General features: G+C 32.8%; 1 protein-coding gene across 4 annotated transcripts in view; it reads right to left on the minus strand.

Annotated features, from left to right (window-relative positions):
- SUPT3H (SPT3 homolog, SAGA and STAGA complex component) overlaps positions 1-17,389 on the minus strand; it is a 418,544-nt gene that overhangs the window by 390,384 nt on the left and 10,771 nt on the right. For all 4 annotated transcript variants that reach the window (XR_015714553.1, XM_087817428.1, XM_087817427.1 and 1 more), the window contains exon 2: positions 14,317-14,417. Coding sequence is in view for 3 of the 4 variants with exons in the window: in XM_087817428.1 (XP_087673554.1) it covers positions 14,317-14,417 (101 nt within the window). In the remaining variant the exon portion in view is untranslated. The remainder of the gene's footprint in view (positions 1-14,316; positions 14,418-17,389) is intronic.

Consider the following 17,389-nt stretch of genomic DNA (forward strand, 5'->3'; position numbering starts at 1 on the left):
TATGCAAATCCTTACTCTTTCTACCCTAAATCCTCACCAGTAAAATGGAAATGGTAAAATCTACATGTGATGACCATATAAGAAATCATAAGAAACATAAAAGTCACATTTCATAGTATTGATAGTGTAGGTACAATACACTGTCAATGTATTGTGGTAGATGCACACAAAAGAATTTCTATTCCCTCTCCCCTCCCCTTACTTTCTTTCCACATGATGTAGCAAAAGCCTAGCATAACAAAAGAATTCAATAAACATTCATTTTTTTAATTATGTATTGGTTTCGGGTGTACAGCTTAGTGGTTTGACAATCACATACTTTACATAGTGTTCCCCTCAATATTTCCAGCACCCCAACTAGTACCACACATAGTTATCACTATATTTCAATAAACATTTCTTGAATTAATGAATGAATGGATGGACAGATGAATGAATGAACAATTGTGTAAACAAAAAATAAAAAGACTTAGAAAAGGGATTTCATAACAGGTACCAAAAAAAGATATGCTAAAGAAATACTATGTAAGGGGAAAAAACGCACTTCAAAAAAAAACTTTTATGGCTGAAAAAGCATGAAGGTGGTACTTTAAATATTTAAAAACTGGAGTTCGTTTCAATAAAAATTTACTACCAAAGAAAGAAGCAAAGGTGAAAGGAGTATTTACACACATCATTTTAAGGCTTATGTGTGAACAATATGATATCTGGCTAATATATCAACTCAATTTACTTCAACAGCTTAGAAATAAGAGTTATAGTAAATTAAACTATAGTGAACGATTATCATGCTTTTTAAAATAAATTTTATTTCACTGATTTATGTATGACTTACAGAATGGTGTTCTGATTTTCTTTTTTAAATGTGTTTCCTTGTTTCTCAAGTTACAAATGTAAAGTTCTGCAATTGTATTTAAAATCTTTTGGTGGTAGATGCACACAGAAGAAATACCTCAACACAAATCACTATGACACATAATGAACCCAAAAGGAATAGGCATATATCATTAAAGGCAAGATGTTAAATTTGATAAAAATAAAATCTGACCTTTAATATATTTTTTTAATTGGTTAATAAACATAAAATGCAGCAAGGCTTACACGCCACATGTTTTTAAACTCTTCTGGCATCCTTGGGGTCTGTCTACAAAAGCAAAGGAGTACGAACATGGTAGAGACAAAATACTTCAAGTAAAAGGAACATAATCCTATGGGACAGTCCTTTATATAGAGGGCTGAAATTCAAATGGTTTATTTCTCTATATTCACAAAACAAACTTTCTTCATGAAATGGATGAAAATCAGTAAACGAAAACACTCTAAAAAAATTAGTGACACTATTAGCACAGTATGTTTTAAAGTAATGGCAAAGTACAGGTCAAAATTAGGTCGTATTCTTTAAGGTCATTTATGGTCCCTAAAAATGAGAAAAACAGAACAGAAATTAGATTATACATACATCTTATAAAAACTTCACTCTATCAGAGCAACAAGGTTAAAGAAAGATTTCCCAAATATGACTCCTAAAGATGACTATTACAGAATGCTTTTCACCTGACTTCATGAAAAATGTAAAACCTCTTCCTTCTCACTGCCTATAGAAGGCTCAAGTCAACATATTATGAAATGAAACTATTATTAGTATTCCAAAAAAACAGATATACTATGTATATATGTTTGTATATGTACATATGTATTTGAATATAGATGTGTGTATGCTCCTAAATGGCTACTTATATCTAGTTTATAGAAACAAAAAGCAGGGCGTTAGTATAAAAATAAGCAAAAGTAAAACAGGAAGGCAACTTATGTTATTTAATAAATAAAATATTCTCAGATCTCCCTAATGAAACATACATATTTAAAATTAGGCTATGGAGTCAGAAAGATCTGATAAAATCTATCTCTACCACTTAATATCTTGGGAAAGTTATTAATTTCTTTAATCCTCAGTTTCTTCATCTAAAAATTGAGAATATTACCCAACTAACAGGGCTACTAAATACAGTAATATATGGAAAGATGTTAGTGCACATGTCTATTCAGTGATGACAATCACATTTCTTTCTGTAACTCTGTGTTGCCAAAAGTCTTGCTTCCTTAGACAGATTTTCCCTAAATTAAGTTCCCACATTTTACTATTTCCTAGCACCCTATAAATTTTCTTTCATAGTCCTTATGACAATTCATAATTATTTACTTATGCAAATATACCCACAGTGCATAGCATACCATATGTACTTAGTTTTATGAATAAAGATGTTTGTATTTACAATTGCTCCACTGATATAAATTTTGTCTCTACATTATCAGTTGCATCATGATTACAAATGTTACTAACTGTAATATGAATGGAGTATCTAAATTTGAGTTTAGTACTTCTGGGGACACCTGTACTAGGGGGAAGAAAAGAACATCATTCGTATTTCAGTCTCCTCTACAAATTTAGTCACAATAATAGAATCACAGTAATTCACTACATCTTGTCCCTCAATCTTCTATTAATGAATCTACTAAAAATAGTTAAGTTTCTTTCTTGGCTTTTAGTTTACCTGCCAAGTTTTCTCTTAATCACCATCCGCTACAAATGTGATTAAATCAGCTGTCTGTTGATAAATAAGGGGAGCACTGCTAGATAACATTCGTGCACTGGCTCTCAAAGTGTGACCCCTAGACCATCAGCATCACCTGGGAATTTACCAGAAATGAAAGTGATTGAGCTCATCCCAGATTTACTGCATCAGAAAGCCTGGTGGTGAGGCCCAGCAGTCTTATGATTTAGCAAAGCTCAAAGGCAATTCTAATGCACCCTAAAGTTTAAGAGCCATCACATGAGAGGATTTATTCCTACTCCTTATAAGCAATAGGTTGTTTCACTGGTTTCCATCAATTTAATCTGCCAGTATACTTCATCATTAAAATTCTTCTATTGCAGTATAACATCTACACTACCCTAAAGTCTGACAAACAGGACATCTGTCAGTAATATAGGGCAGTAATATACAATGGTATGCTTAACACATTGTCCTCTCCACATATACTGTATAATCAATTCATGTTGTCACTGTTTTCTCCTATTAGAAATTAACTTCTACATCACCTTCTAAATTAAAAAAATCCTTGCTTCAGAAAGACTACTTTCAAGTAAAACTATAATGTGGCTCAAAAATACAATTACTATTTTCAAAGGTTTTATAAGTCACAGGGGAAAAAAATGACCTAAGTCAAAAATGTAATTAAAAGTAATATTACCATTATATGAAAGATATACACATTAAGTCAAAGGATCAAGTGGGTTTTAGATTAATCTCTATTTTTAGAGATATAATTCATTAACAAAATGATAATAAACAGGTTATAAACAGAATTTAATGATAGGAAATTTGTTAACATAACAAAGTAGTAGGTCAATTGTGAAAGAAGCATGCCATCATCTCAAAGATTACCTTTTTGACATTCAATAAAATTCAACTCCCTTTCCTTTTTGTTTTTTAAATCCAGGAATATAAATCTACTTTCTCAAAGTGATTTAAACCATTTTAAACCAAAAGCCAACATCATACTAGTGAATATAGAAAGCATTTCCATTAAAATCAGAGATAAAAAGGTCTATAATCCTCACTCTCAGTTATTAATGCTCTGGAAGTTCTGACTTAAAAGAGAAACAACCATCATTTGTGGATCTCCTGCAGAGTTCAGGAGAATCAACTAGAAAAATTAGTTAAATATAAAGTGTTTTTAATTTTTTTAAAAAGTAGTATTACCACTATAAAGGCATGCATAATTAAGTGAAAAGTTCAGTGCACAAGATCATAAACTGCAAAAATACAGTTTACTACAAAAATAACAGAACTTCTGAAAAATAACTGAACTTCTGAAAGAATAAAGGTATTTCTAATAGAACCAGGAATTTCAGCTCCATGAGATTGGGAGGTTTTTTTCTGTTTTACCTACTGCTATGTGTCCAGACCCTACAAGAGTGCCTAGCACACAGCAGGCATTCAACAGGCATTTGTAGAATGAATAAATGAAAGCATTAGCATACAGTAATCCTTCAGATCAAATGTGGCCTGCCAACAGAGGACAGTCTAAAAACTGTTTATTACAAGTTCATGACGAGAGGAATTTGCACCAGAATGTGAATCAACTGCATCACTATGCACTGCACACAATTTAATACGGCTTTTATCACAAAAACACTATATCAGTGAAGGAAGCAGGGGGACTGGTTTATAATTGGGCTCAAACTACTTAATTCATGAAGAACCAATGGCAAACAGTTCACATACTAGCTATGCTCAGTGGCACTGTGTCAGACTAAATGTTGGGAGTTGAAATGAGAGGGGGAAAACCTACGTTCAAAGAATAATTTGTAAAAAATAATGTCTGACTGCTGAAATGTGGTCAAAATTAAAATGTGTATGTCTTTTAAAGGAAGCTCATGAAACAACAACAACAAAAAATTTGAAAGATAAGCTCTTCTGTCAGTTAAATGTCAGGCAAATCACCTCAGCTCTCTGTTCCTCAGTCTCTTTGAGAGTAAACAAAATATCCTAAACAATCTCTAGAGACTCTCATATTTTCCATTCAAAGTAATATTAACTCAAACCCTTGATTTCTTAATGAAGGCAGATAGTTGGTCCTGCAAAAATATGCTCAGGTTCAATTCTATCTATGATCCTCTGAAGTCAAGCTAATTTAATAAAGGTATCGGCATTTATACAGGTTTGCACCAAACACCTACCTATCTCCTACATAAGTAATTTACATAATCTTAGTACAAGGTACTAAGAGATGACTACTGTTGACTTTATAAAGAAAGACCTCACAGCAATATAAAAAAAGAGAACTAATGAGATTCACTCGTTTGTATGCCTTTCCAGATCACCCTTCCTTCTACAAAGCAGACACTACCTATATGTTACAATTTTCTAAAAGCAGTAGAGTTTTCAAGTAAATCAGAGACACTTTAATAGAATATTACACCTAAAAATGTTTTTCATGTAGCTAAGATGGAAAGGAAACAAAAGTTAATGTAGTATGAGAATACTAGGAATGCTATACCTTTAGTTCTCGAGTTATTAATAAGGAAGCAAAGTAAATACCTGTTGTGATATGAAAATGCTAAAAACCTTAACGAATCAGATGACCAAAATAAAGCAGTAATTTGAACTTCTAATATGGATTATAGTATGAAGATAGATTACCCAGCCCGTTTCCTAACTCTTCCATTTTGAAGACTTCTGACCTCTTCTCGAATTTAGCAACTCCTAAACTATACTATCACAGTATAAACACAACTTTCTATTCATTCTATTAACTTCAACACCCACTAGGTACCTAAGAGATACCAGGTACTGTGAAATAGGAATATTAAAAATCTCTGTACTCAGGAAGCTTACATTGGGGAATGGAGGTGGACAAATAGAGCCCTGTAATACAGTAAAATGGGAACTTTTATAAGAATATAGTACAAGGTGCCACAGGGCATGGAGAGGGAATAAATAAGCTGGACAGGCCAAGGATGACTCCTAGGAAGATGAGCGTTCAAGATGATGCTTGTATTTTCTGTTACATTTTCTATCCTTCCAGATCTCCTAACTACTTCTACTCTATTTAATTTCATACTTCATTGACATCTCCAAACCTTCTTCTCCGTTTTCTACAAATTGATCAACTCCTTCACACTTTCTATTCTATTCCTCCCCACCAGCCTAGGCTCAATGATGAGAAAATTTCAATATCCTTCTACTACATTTGCCCTTCAGATCCCTAAATCAATCCAATCATCTTTCTTTTCCAGCCCTATGCCTAACAGAGCTTAGCACTGCTAAGAAAATTATACAACCTCTTGCTGTTAGAGCCCCTATAAATGCTGACTAAGCTCAGCTGAGTCCCTGATAACTTAGGCAACATTAAGCATATTCCCAACTAGCTTTGTCTCCCTAACTCCACTATTGCCATCACAAAACCTTGACCACTCTCTTCAAGCTTCCCTACCTCCCACCCTTACCAACCCCAGGGGGTGGCCTTGCCTACTTCTTCAAAATGGTATAAATGATACTTAGGCATAGCTAAAAATATTACTTCAAACTGTTTTTATGAGAAAAAAAGTTGTGTGTTTGTACTGAACCCAGCAACCTAACTAAAATTCCTATCACTATTTGGTCCCAAACAAAGAACTTACAAATAAACTTTGACCTGCTACCTGACAATGTCAACTATTAAAAATATAGGCAAAAATATATATACATGCAAAAACTAGAACTAAGAAGTAAACTCAACTCTCAAAACTGATACTAAGTTTATGCACCAAAGATCAAGAGATTTTTCTAAGACTTGGGAATGTCAGGCTTTCCTAGCTTATGAACTCTTATTTTAGATACAAATCTAGTAACTTTGAATACTAGTCTATCATTGACTGGAAGCAGCATTCAAAAAGGCGGAGGTGAAACATTGCCAGAGTATGGCACAATGACAGCAACAAAATTAGCAGCTTCAAAGGAGAGAGAAAACATAAAAATGCTACAAAAAATATATAAATTAAGATAGCACAGGAAAGTGGAACTATTTATTTATCATAGGAGTAAAGTATACTTCATGCCTCTGTGATACCCTAGGGCATCAGTACTGTACAAGTGGACTGCAACACCTGATATCTACAATGAAATTTCAATTAAAAAAAAAGTAAATTGTACCTGGTAATCAGTTTATACATACTCATAATTGTGCATAATCTACTATAGAAATGTTTTTATTAAAATAGTCAAAATAAGATCCATTTGATCGCTCAGATTAGCTCATATACTTATGAAATGAAGAAGATGTTAAGTATATTTATTCTCTATGATATATACTGCATAGACACCCTTGTATACAATGCCATTAGTCAGAATACAGTTTCCCATACATATAAAAAATTAAACTAGTCCTTTGTTTCCAATCATGCTCACCATTCAAACATAAGACAATAACTGCATAATTTAAAGTTGAGGGGATAGTTTGGCTGATTTTTACATACTGCAGACACAGCACAATTCTACATTTAAGCAAGAAAAACAAATATTAAAGAAAACTGAGAAGTTCTTCAGAGTCTCTAATCATACACCAGTTAACCAACGCACTCATTAGTATCTATCCAGTGTTGTTTCAAATAAACTTTCTAAATGTAAAATTATTTCATTAATCAACTTTAAAAGTAAAATGAGTTGCACAGACCAATGTCTGAAATCTGAGTATAGAGCAAAAAGCAGAAAAAGAAAAAGAAAACTTCTTAAAATTTGCACTTAGAATTTGTTTTGGAGCTTGATAAAATGATTCCTAAAAATTCATCTGGAAGAATAAAAATAGGAAAAAAGAGAAGAAATATTTAAAAAGAAAAGTTATGCAGATGATCTTGAACTATAATACCAAATATTAAAACATATTAAGAAGCTATAATAACTAAAGTAATGTAGCACTGGCAAAGGAATAGACAATTCAATGGAACAAAGAAAGTCAAAAATAATAATTTATTATCTCATAAAGGTAGCATTTCAATTATGAGGGGAAAGGAAGGCTTATATAATTGTGGTGGTGACACCACTGGCAAACCAATTCAAAGTAAAATTGTTTTAACTGAGAATCCTTCCTGACACCATACAACAAAATAATGGATTAAACATTAAACTGTAGAAACTAAAAGGTTGAAATATAAGAAGTACACAATATGATGAACAACACTGAAGGTAGGTCTTTCTGTCAAAGGTGGGAGCAATGAAAAAGTATAAGTCTGATTTAACTACATTAAAAATAAAAATTCACATATTAAATGTCTGAAATCAGAGTATAGAGGGAAAAAACATATTAAAAAGAAATAACTAAAAACAAACCTTAGGGTAACTAAAAGATGGAGAGATAGAGGGTTAGGAAGACGCCAAATATGATCAACAAAGGATCAACGTCTTAAATATATTAAAAGCCCTTAATAAACAATAGAAAAAAATAAGAACTCAGTAATATTGTGCCAAGAATATGGAAAAACACCCACAAATGAAGAAATATAAATATTTTCAAACTCAGTAGTCAAAGAAAAGCTGTAACACAACACAATGTCTCTACCGTTAAACATTAGAGAGAGATGGAGGGGGGATGCTCTCATAACTGCTGATGCAAAAATTATTTTTCTAACACTTCAATATAAGGTAACAGATATCAAGATTTCACTTCCTTTTTTTAAAAAAAAATATATCTTTATTGATTTCAGAGAGAGGAAAGGAGAGGGAGAGAGAGAGAGAGAAACATCAATGATGAGAGAGTCATTGATCGAGCCTGCAACCAGGGCACGTGCCCTGACCGGGAATCGAACCCCGATCGCCTGGATCCTAGGTCAATGTTCAACCGCTGAGCCACGCCCAGCCAGGCTACATCTTTTTAATAATAGTGTAAAAACTAGAATAACAATATGGTTTAATAACAGGGAATTAATAACATAATAGATATCTATACAATAAAATAATTTTCTCGTAACACAGAAAATTGTTCACAGTATATGAAGTGGGGTAAAAAAAGAAGGCAGAGTACCAAAAAAAGCACAACAATGGCTACAAATTACTAAGAACTAAAAAAAGATTAAGTCAGACACATGGACACCCACCCAAAAGCATAAGACTCTCAGTAAGGGATTATGGATAGCTTTTATTTTCTTCTTTTTGCTTCTCTGTGTGAGGACCTTATCTCTGTACCTCTTCTGACTTAAGTAATTCATATACAAGTTGCCTCAGTTTCCTTGAATAATAAAGGGCTCCCTTGTGTTTATTTAGGCTCCAGCGTTTATCAAACAGAAACTCAACTACAAAATTCTATAAAGGCTTTAAATTAAACACATACATATATTTTTCTTTCTCTTTCCACCCTGTATGTTTATGTATAAATAATATATATTATATATGTCACATTACTAAACATTGGCAAGGCATACATATACTGTTGGTGGGATTATAACCCATTAAAGCCTTTATGGAAGGTCATCAAAAACCTTAAAGGAATTAGTCCTAATGCTTAAAGAGGGGAAGCAGTGGGAAGAAGAAAAGGAAAAGGGGAGAGGAGGAAGACAGATCTATATCTAAATATAAAGGAAGTTCACTGCAATCATATATGTAACACTGAAAAGTTAGAAACAACCTAACATATTTAACAAGACTGCTTAAAAACATCATAATGGAATACAAGCTATTGCAGCTATAAAGGTAACGCCACATATTTATCAGCATGGCATAAACAAAAACCCAAGTTATATAATAGCAGTTATAATATGGGTTTTTGGTATTTATTTTTATATATATATTGAATAGTGGTAAAATAGAAAAGATAAACGTTTAAATATTCAACAACAATGTGACAATGTTCATATCCAAAATTACAAAATATTACAAACATGAGCAACCAATATGGAGTAAATTGGGTATGTCATTTCTATGAAAAATTATACTTTCTCTTGGTCACTGATATGGCCTTGCTTAAAGATTTGGTGATCAGGTATAGGAAACTGAAATAAATGCTATGATAATATGAAAATAACTTAATTTAATACTTCTTATAAAAATTAGACCTCATTACTAACAACAATAACTAACTGAACCATTATTTAGTTTTCACATTATTACTTCATTATAGCACACGAGTCACACATAAACTGGTAAAAGCTCATTTGTTCACTAAATTTTATAAATCAAAATAAAAGTTCTATTGATTGAAATGTAGCTTAGCATAATTTGTCAGGAGCACTGACTCTGGAGTTAGACTTCCTGGATTAAATCCAGGTACTGCCAATTACTATAATGGCAATTCTTGGTACATTATTAACCTTTGTATCTCAATTTTCTCATCCATTAAAAGTGAATAACAGCTTCTATCTCATAAGGTTGCATGAGGAGTAAGTGGGATATGGAAATACTCAGGAGAGTGCCTGGTATACATCATGTTCTATACAAGCATTCACTATAATCAATGGTATTATTAAAGCATCTCTGAAATTATAATGTATTAATGTTAGCTTTTTACCTTTAAGAATTTTTCTTTCCTCCAGTTTTCTGAAAGACTTAAATGTACTATGGAAACTCAATGTTTGAAGGAAACGTGTGTCAGTTTAATAACCATCTATTACTAACTCATATATTTAAATTTTTTATTGATTGACTTTAGAGAGAGAGGAAGGGAGAAAGAGAAACATCAGTTTGTTGTTCCACTTATTTATTTCATTGGTTGCTTCTTGTATGTGCCCTGACTGGAAATTGAATCCACAACCTTGGCATATTGGGACAACGCTCTAACCAACTGAGTTACCCAGCCAGGGCTACTAACTCATATATTTACACATTCAATCTCTTTAAAGTCAGACTGAGATGAGGAGAGAACTGAGAACATATTCTTACACAACTCATAACTTCAAAACGCTAAAAAGCCAAATGATACCATTTCGTATATACAACTATGCCCTAGTCTAGTGCACAATAAATAAATGGTTGTTGCTTTATCCCAAAAATACCCAAGAGAAGCAGCAATTCTGACTGAGGAAATTATTAGTTCGGTTTTGGACATAGTAAGTTTGAGGTGTTCACAGAATACTTCATGGACATTTCTTCCAGGAAGCACTCAGAAGTACAGACCTAAAGTTAAGTTTACCCTCAGACGTTCACCACTTCCTCCTTTGTACAGCTATGGAACTTGTCACATCCTACTACATGACAATTATTTGTCTCCACAACCCTTCTCTACTGTTAGACTACCTTGAAGGCATTTAGGTCCTGTCATGTATGGGCTCAATAAATGTTGTTTTTTAAAAAATGCAAAAACTGCAGAACTTCACAATTAAAAGAGTAAATTTTATGGTATATAAAGAAAACTCTGATTTTAAAAAGTTATTTTTTGATCTGTGGATTTTAAATAAGGCTGAAATTTTCATTTGGAAGAATTCTTACAAAATATGGAAACATGTAAACAAAATCCTTTTTTTTTTTTTAACTTCATCACATGAAAATTACTAAATGTTACCAAGTAGTGAAACCCTGGCATCCTCACCAGGTCTATAAACCTGAAAAAGAGTAAAACAAGTCAAGAAATATATAAATAAGGAAAAGAGAGTCCAATGAAGACTTCTTAAAGAGCATTTAAATTAATTAAAATTCTTAAGAAGTTTGTTAAAATAACTGCAATGTGCATTGAAAAGATGTCACTTTTTAATCTACAGGCTACTTGATTTCAGTAACTTAAAAATGAAAGCCTCTGGACCCTTCCAGCACAAGTTACTCAAAGAGCTGTGATAAGTAGCATATAGCAAAAGTGCACAGTTGTAAGCACTAAGGGAAAGCTAGTCATCCCCAAACCACCAGCATTTGTTTGACTGCTAATCCTTTCACTTAAAATCTGTAAAAGCACTTCCTAAAGAATGCTTCACTGGCAGTATTTATCACCCAAACTTAAAATATGGTCAATTCTATGAAGGTTCTAATAGCTGAGCAGACTGGCTGCCAGTTCTATATTTAATAGCGATCATGACAATTTCATTTGTACTTGACAACTAGATACCTGAAACCATTCCCTGGAAATGACACCACAATAGTGTTACTTATTTAGAGGGCTAGGACCCAAGAGAAAAACAGATCATTAGTGGTGAATGGGTGAGGAGACAGTAGCAGTAAAGGATTAAAAAACAGCAATACAACATAAACAGGCTTAGAAGAACTGTGAAACTGCAGCAAAAATAAAACTAAGGATTCACAGAATGAAATTCTTACAACACAAAATAAACACAGAGACTTGAGCCTACACTTTCTCATTTGAAATCACATAAGCAAGGATCAAATGTATATTAATTCTAATATTATATAACAAAAGCCTGAAAACCTTATACCAATAGAAAATATTTGGTCCTACTTTTTTGCTCTATGAAGCAATTCATAAGGGAGAAAAAATAACTTCAGACTATAAATGATGAATGTAACTATTAGGAGTGGCCTCTCTGAGGTCTGAAATAGAAGGAAAATGTATATTTCTTCCAAGGCTGTAGCCAACAATAACTTTTGCATTCTGAATCCAGCTTAAGCACATTAGTTGAGAAGATGTTTGCAAAAGTATTTAATAAGAAAGTGCTGAATTTAGCTTTTATTTTATTTTTTTCTCAGCTTTCTTAAGTGGCCTGCAGTCTATCAAATGCACTAAGCAGAGCCTCTCCTAAGTATAAATGACAAAAGGGAATATAGCTTTCCTTTTATAGAGAGCTGTTTCTATAGATCAAGGGTCATCAAACTTTTTCTATGAAGGGCATATAGTAAATACTTTCAGCTTTACAGGCCATGTGGTCTCTGTCACAAATACTCAACTCTGCCAAGTAGCATAAAAGCAGATAGGTAATAGATAAATGAATAAAACCTTATTTTCAAAAACAGGCAGCCAGTCTATGGGTCCATGTCCATAGTTTGCTGACCAGTGCTGTAGAGCATATTTTTTATCTGCCAACAAATATATTGTTTTAATAAATATCACCAAATTTAAAATATGATGTCTGGGAGTTGCTTTAAAATATTGCATTAAAGAAAAGTGGAGAGTAAGGAAAAAGGCTCGTAAGACTGGCAAAACAGTTATTGTTAAAGCCAGACGATGGATGCATGGGGTTCATTATACTGTTCTCTATAACATATATCATATATAATACATTTTAAAATACAAAGTAAATCAGTGAACTGGCTGTACAGGAAAATGAATTTCCCCACTTTAGTATAAATCTACTAAAACATATTTAATGTTTTTAAACATAATTAACATAATACAACATAAAAGATTCTTAACATAAAGCTACTAAACTATAATGAAAAAACTTAAATAAACTGTATATACTAAAAGTGTATACAAGCATAAACCCTTAAAATTTTCCATAATTTAAAACACAGGGCCCTCACTGGGTAGCTCAGTTGGCTAGAGCACTGTCCTGATAAGCGTGACCTCTGGTCAGGGCACATACAAGAATCAACCAATGAATGCATAAATAAGTGGAACAACAAATCGATGGTTCTCTCTCCCTCTCTTTCCCGTCCTCTGTCTGAAATCAATAAATTAAAAAAAAATAAAAACCACAGGCTCACCTCATACAACTCCTAAGTTAGTACATTTATTTTATTCTCATCTCATCTAACAAAATGTGTTCCCACTTTTTGGTTTTAGAATATAATTATCTTATAGGGCATATATTATTTATGTTAACAGATAATAGGTTTATTTTTTCAAATGAATTAAATAATTTTTCTCAGTTTTAAACTCTAGCCAATAAATATTAATAGATACAACCCACATAAACAGACACTATTCAAGGTCTTCAATAACAAAGAGTGTAATGGGAGCCTGAGACCAAAAACTTTGAGAGCCCCTGACCTAAATGTTTTCAATGTTGTTTCAAGTATGTTCACCAAGCAAATACTAGATATATGCTCAAACACATTTTTTCTTAGAACAATAAACATCACACAGCGGAGTCAATCCACTGTAAAGGCTATCAATACACACCTACAGGAGGAAGACACTTAAACCTTCAAAAGAAACATTCTTTTAAAATTGCCAGATATGTCAGGAATAGTGCATCCATAGGAAAAGAAGAGCTCTAATGTGTTGTCCCCTTATGCAGATAACTGTCTTCTGAAGCAATAATAAAAACTAATATGTGCCAGCAGACATTCCTAATAAATATGCTATCTCCCATTAAATCAAGATATGCAGTCTCACTCAATGCAAGAAGCCAGAAATCAAGCTGAAAAGAGCCTTAGGAAAGAAATCTTAATGACTGTGCAGCTTCTCAAAAACTGAATAAGTGTGTTTTTCAAATGTTCTAAGTGTTTTCTCAATGTTCTGAAATACAGTGATTTCTAATATTATCAAAACTAAAAATTAAATTATGTTAACCTAACAGAATTATTGTGATATTTGAGAATAACTGAAAACTCTGTGAAAACATTTCAACTATACCAGAATATAATCTATATCAAAATTTTCTAAATCTAAAATATTAATAAACAATTCATAACAGGTTAATAATTAGAGAAAGAAGTTTTATAAAATTGTTTATTCTTTTAAAGATAAACCAGTAATTTTTCTAATACAGTACCATTGTAGCTTTTTTAACTAATGTTGTTCTTTTTGTCTGCATATGGCTATTTAAAATATCAGACAATTTCATTTTTACTTAAATACACATTTCCCAGTTAAATTTTGTAAATGTTATTTCTATTGTCTATTATCAACATGAATAAACTTAACCCAGTAATAAGTAAGATGCAGAGACAGACTTACATCATACTCTGCAATTCTGAGGCAAAGCTTATAGACTTCCCTGTACTTCTTCCACTGCTTGACGTGGCAGCAGACATTGGACTGGCTGCAGTATTATTCATCTAAACAGGAAAGAGAAATAACACAAAATGTATTTAACTATAAATAAATGCAAGGAAAACAAAAGCAATTATAAATTACTTCAAAAAGTATAGAAAAATTTAAATTTCTGATTTTGCCTATAAATATGATGTTTATACTTAATGTTCTTTATTAAAATGAAATAGTAAGGGAAGAAAAAACTGCTTAGTCATGTATGATATCAAAAATCACTGACTTGATTGGTAAAACATTTCAGTACGTATTTTGTAATAAGTAATGGAAGAAAAATACACATTAAAATATTTTAATAGAGCTCAGTGGTTTTCAAAATGTGTTCCAGGGAGCCCTAAGGTTCGCTGGCAATATTTCAGGGAGCTCCCAGTGGCCCCAAAGCATACACCTAGTTAGTTCCATCCAGAACACCAGAACAGCTCTGACTTTTATTTATTTATTTACACACACACACACACACACACACACACACACACACACACACACACACACACACACACACACACACACACACACACACACACACACACACACACACACACACACACACACACACACACACACACACACTGGGGTTCCAAGTGAGATTTCATTTAAAGAAAGAGTTGCATAACTGTAAAATAGAAAATTAGAAAACCACAGCACAATCCAATCCCTGTATGAACCAAAGCCTTAAAACAAATAATATAAAGTCAATCAGTAGATCAGAAGTAAGCACTGTAATACTTTATAATCTTATGGTTAAATAACTCATCAATTTTAAATTGTGACTGTTTTCACAGTAAAATTAAGCTGATGCATAATGGGAAAAGTAGATGCCAATACTAATATATCCCATTTTATTTAATGCATGTCTCAGTTCCATAAACAAGGATTAGTAAAAACATTAAAATAATGAAAGTAGATCAAAACCTCAATTATTACACAGTAAGTGCTCAATAAATGTTAGCTTTTAATTCATGGTCATATAAACCTTGCAATACTGTAACTTTCTTTAAAATAAAAATACTTTTCAGATTCTAAAGAATGAATAAATTTAGAACAAATGATAAAACAAAACAGTGCTAAGAACTTTAAGTATAGTAAACTAATTAGGAGGAGTCCAGACAGACTGCCCAGGTTTGAATCCCAGCGCAGCTACTTTACTAGTACTTTGGGCATATTACTTAACTTCTCTGTGCCTCAGTTTCCTCATCTGTAAAATAGGAATGATAATTTCACCTTCTTAGGATTGTTGTGAGGATTAAATAAACTAATATGCTTACAATATTTCTAAGCACACAATGTTAGCTATTGTTATAAACAGAAAAATCTTAAGAATTCCTTTCTTGATTTGCTAACAGCTTTTATATGACAAATTTAGATTACCCTTATTTCATAATCACAGTATTTAAGAAACCTGAGTATTTTCACTGAAAGACCTTAATGCAACTTGACAAATATTAAGTAGTTTTCTTATGAAATAAGTTGTTTTCACTACTGACATCACTACTCGTACTGGTCACCGTATCTCAAAAACCTGTCATCTTTTACTTTCTCCAGCACCCTACAATCTATAGGAAGCCAAATAAATTCTACTTTATGTTCTTAGAAGTCAAATAAATTCTTCTTTTTGTTCTTACATCCTTCCCTTCTTTTTGTACCCTATGGCCTTCTATGAGCTCTATTTATAGCTTCTCTCCTTCCATCTCAGTTCATTCTCCACATTGCTGCCAAATTTCTCTCTTAATACATCCTCTAATCCTACCACTCCTGTGGACAATGTTGGCCAGCTGGGCCCTATGAAAGGCGGCTGGGAAAAAAATCCTTCTACTAACCACTGCCTAGATAGGCCACATATAAAGCTTTGAGAAGGCAATAGGACAGAGATCTACGACAAGAGCACATTAGTTGGGTGACTAGATAGGAAATATCTCAAATGCCCTCCTGTGGCAGGACCAGCTATCTGCCAATATAAGCCCTGGCCTAGTCCAAGGACTCTAAGGGCAGGCCAAAACCACCAGAAAGAGAATGCAAGAGCAGAGAAAGAGAAGGAAAAAAGTTTCACTCAAATTGAGCCTGAAAACCAAAATTCTAAAACACATAAAAAAGCTAATGCTATGAAAGCCCATCACTTTTTTTAAGCCTAAATTTGCCCTATTTTTTTCACAAAGCCTTTTGGAGTAATTTTCTACAAATAATATAGAAAAAGAAGGATCACAATTTGAAACTCAGCTTTAAAAAAAAAAAAATCACATCATCAATCCAAGATTAGGGGGGAAACAGAAAACCAAGAACTTCCAGGAACAGTCCTACGGAATCAGGACAAAGTGCTAAAAAAGCTGGCTTCCTCAAGGACCTTTGAAAACGTTTCCCTTATTGCCCCAACAGGAGACTGACAGAGAGATATGATATCCTAGAGAAAATGTTCAACTCAAAGATTTTGTGTTAACCCCAGGCTCCAAAAACAGCTATGATTTAGTTTACTCATGTCAGATTTGAAGACATGCCACTCTGTGGGAATTTCCTGTGGCCAAATGTCCTGAGACACTGTTGCGGCAATCTGCCCCCTTTTCATTTTGCAAATCTAGTCACCCTGCTTTAACACTCTCTAAAGAGGAGACATTTTAGAAAGTAAATTCCTATTAAAACCACAGCTTTCTTCAGTTGTCCTTCTACTGCAAACGTTTCACATCAAGAGTATTTATTGGTAAGAGGTAAAAGGTCCAATCCTAGATTATTATAACCGTGATCATCCTTTCACAGTCAAGTTATTTAATTTTTAAATCAAACAGGTGAATAAGATTTTTCTTGACATGATGAGTTGATAGCTCATTAGAATCTTTAAAATAATTATTTCCCGTACCCATTTTGTTTGATGATTTAGATAATTAACTTCTTTCGACATTAACTTCTTTACACATCAAAGTCCTATCATTCCAGAGCTTTATTTCCTTTCTCCCAGACATTTTAAAAAAATGTCGGTTAAAAGCAGAAGCAC

The sequence above is a fragment of the Miniopterus natalensis genome, chromosome 5 (assembly GCF_054644295.1).
Source record: "Miniopterus natalensis isolate mMinNat1 chromosome 5, mMinNat1.hap1, whole genome shotgun sequence".
Classification (NCBI taxonomy): domain Eukaryota; kingdom Metazoa; phylum Chordata; class Mammalia; order Chiroptera; family Miniopteridae; genus Miniopterus; species Miniopterus natalensis.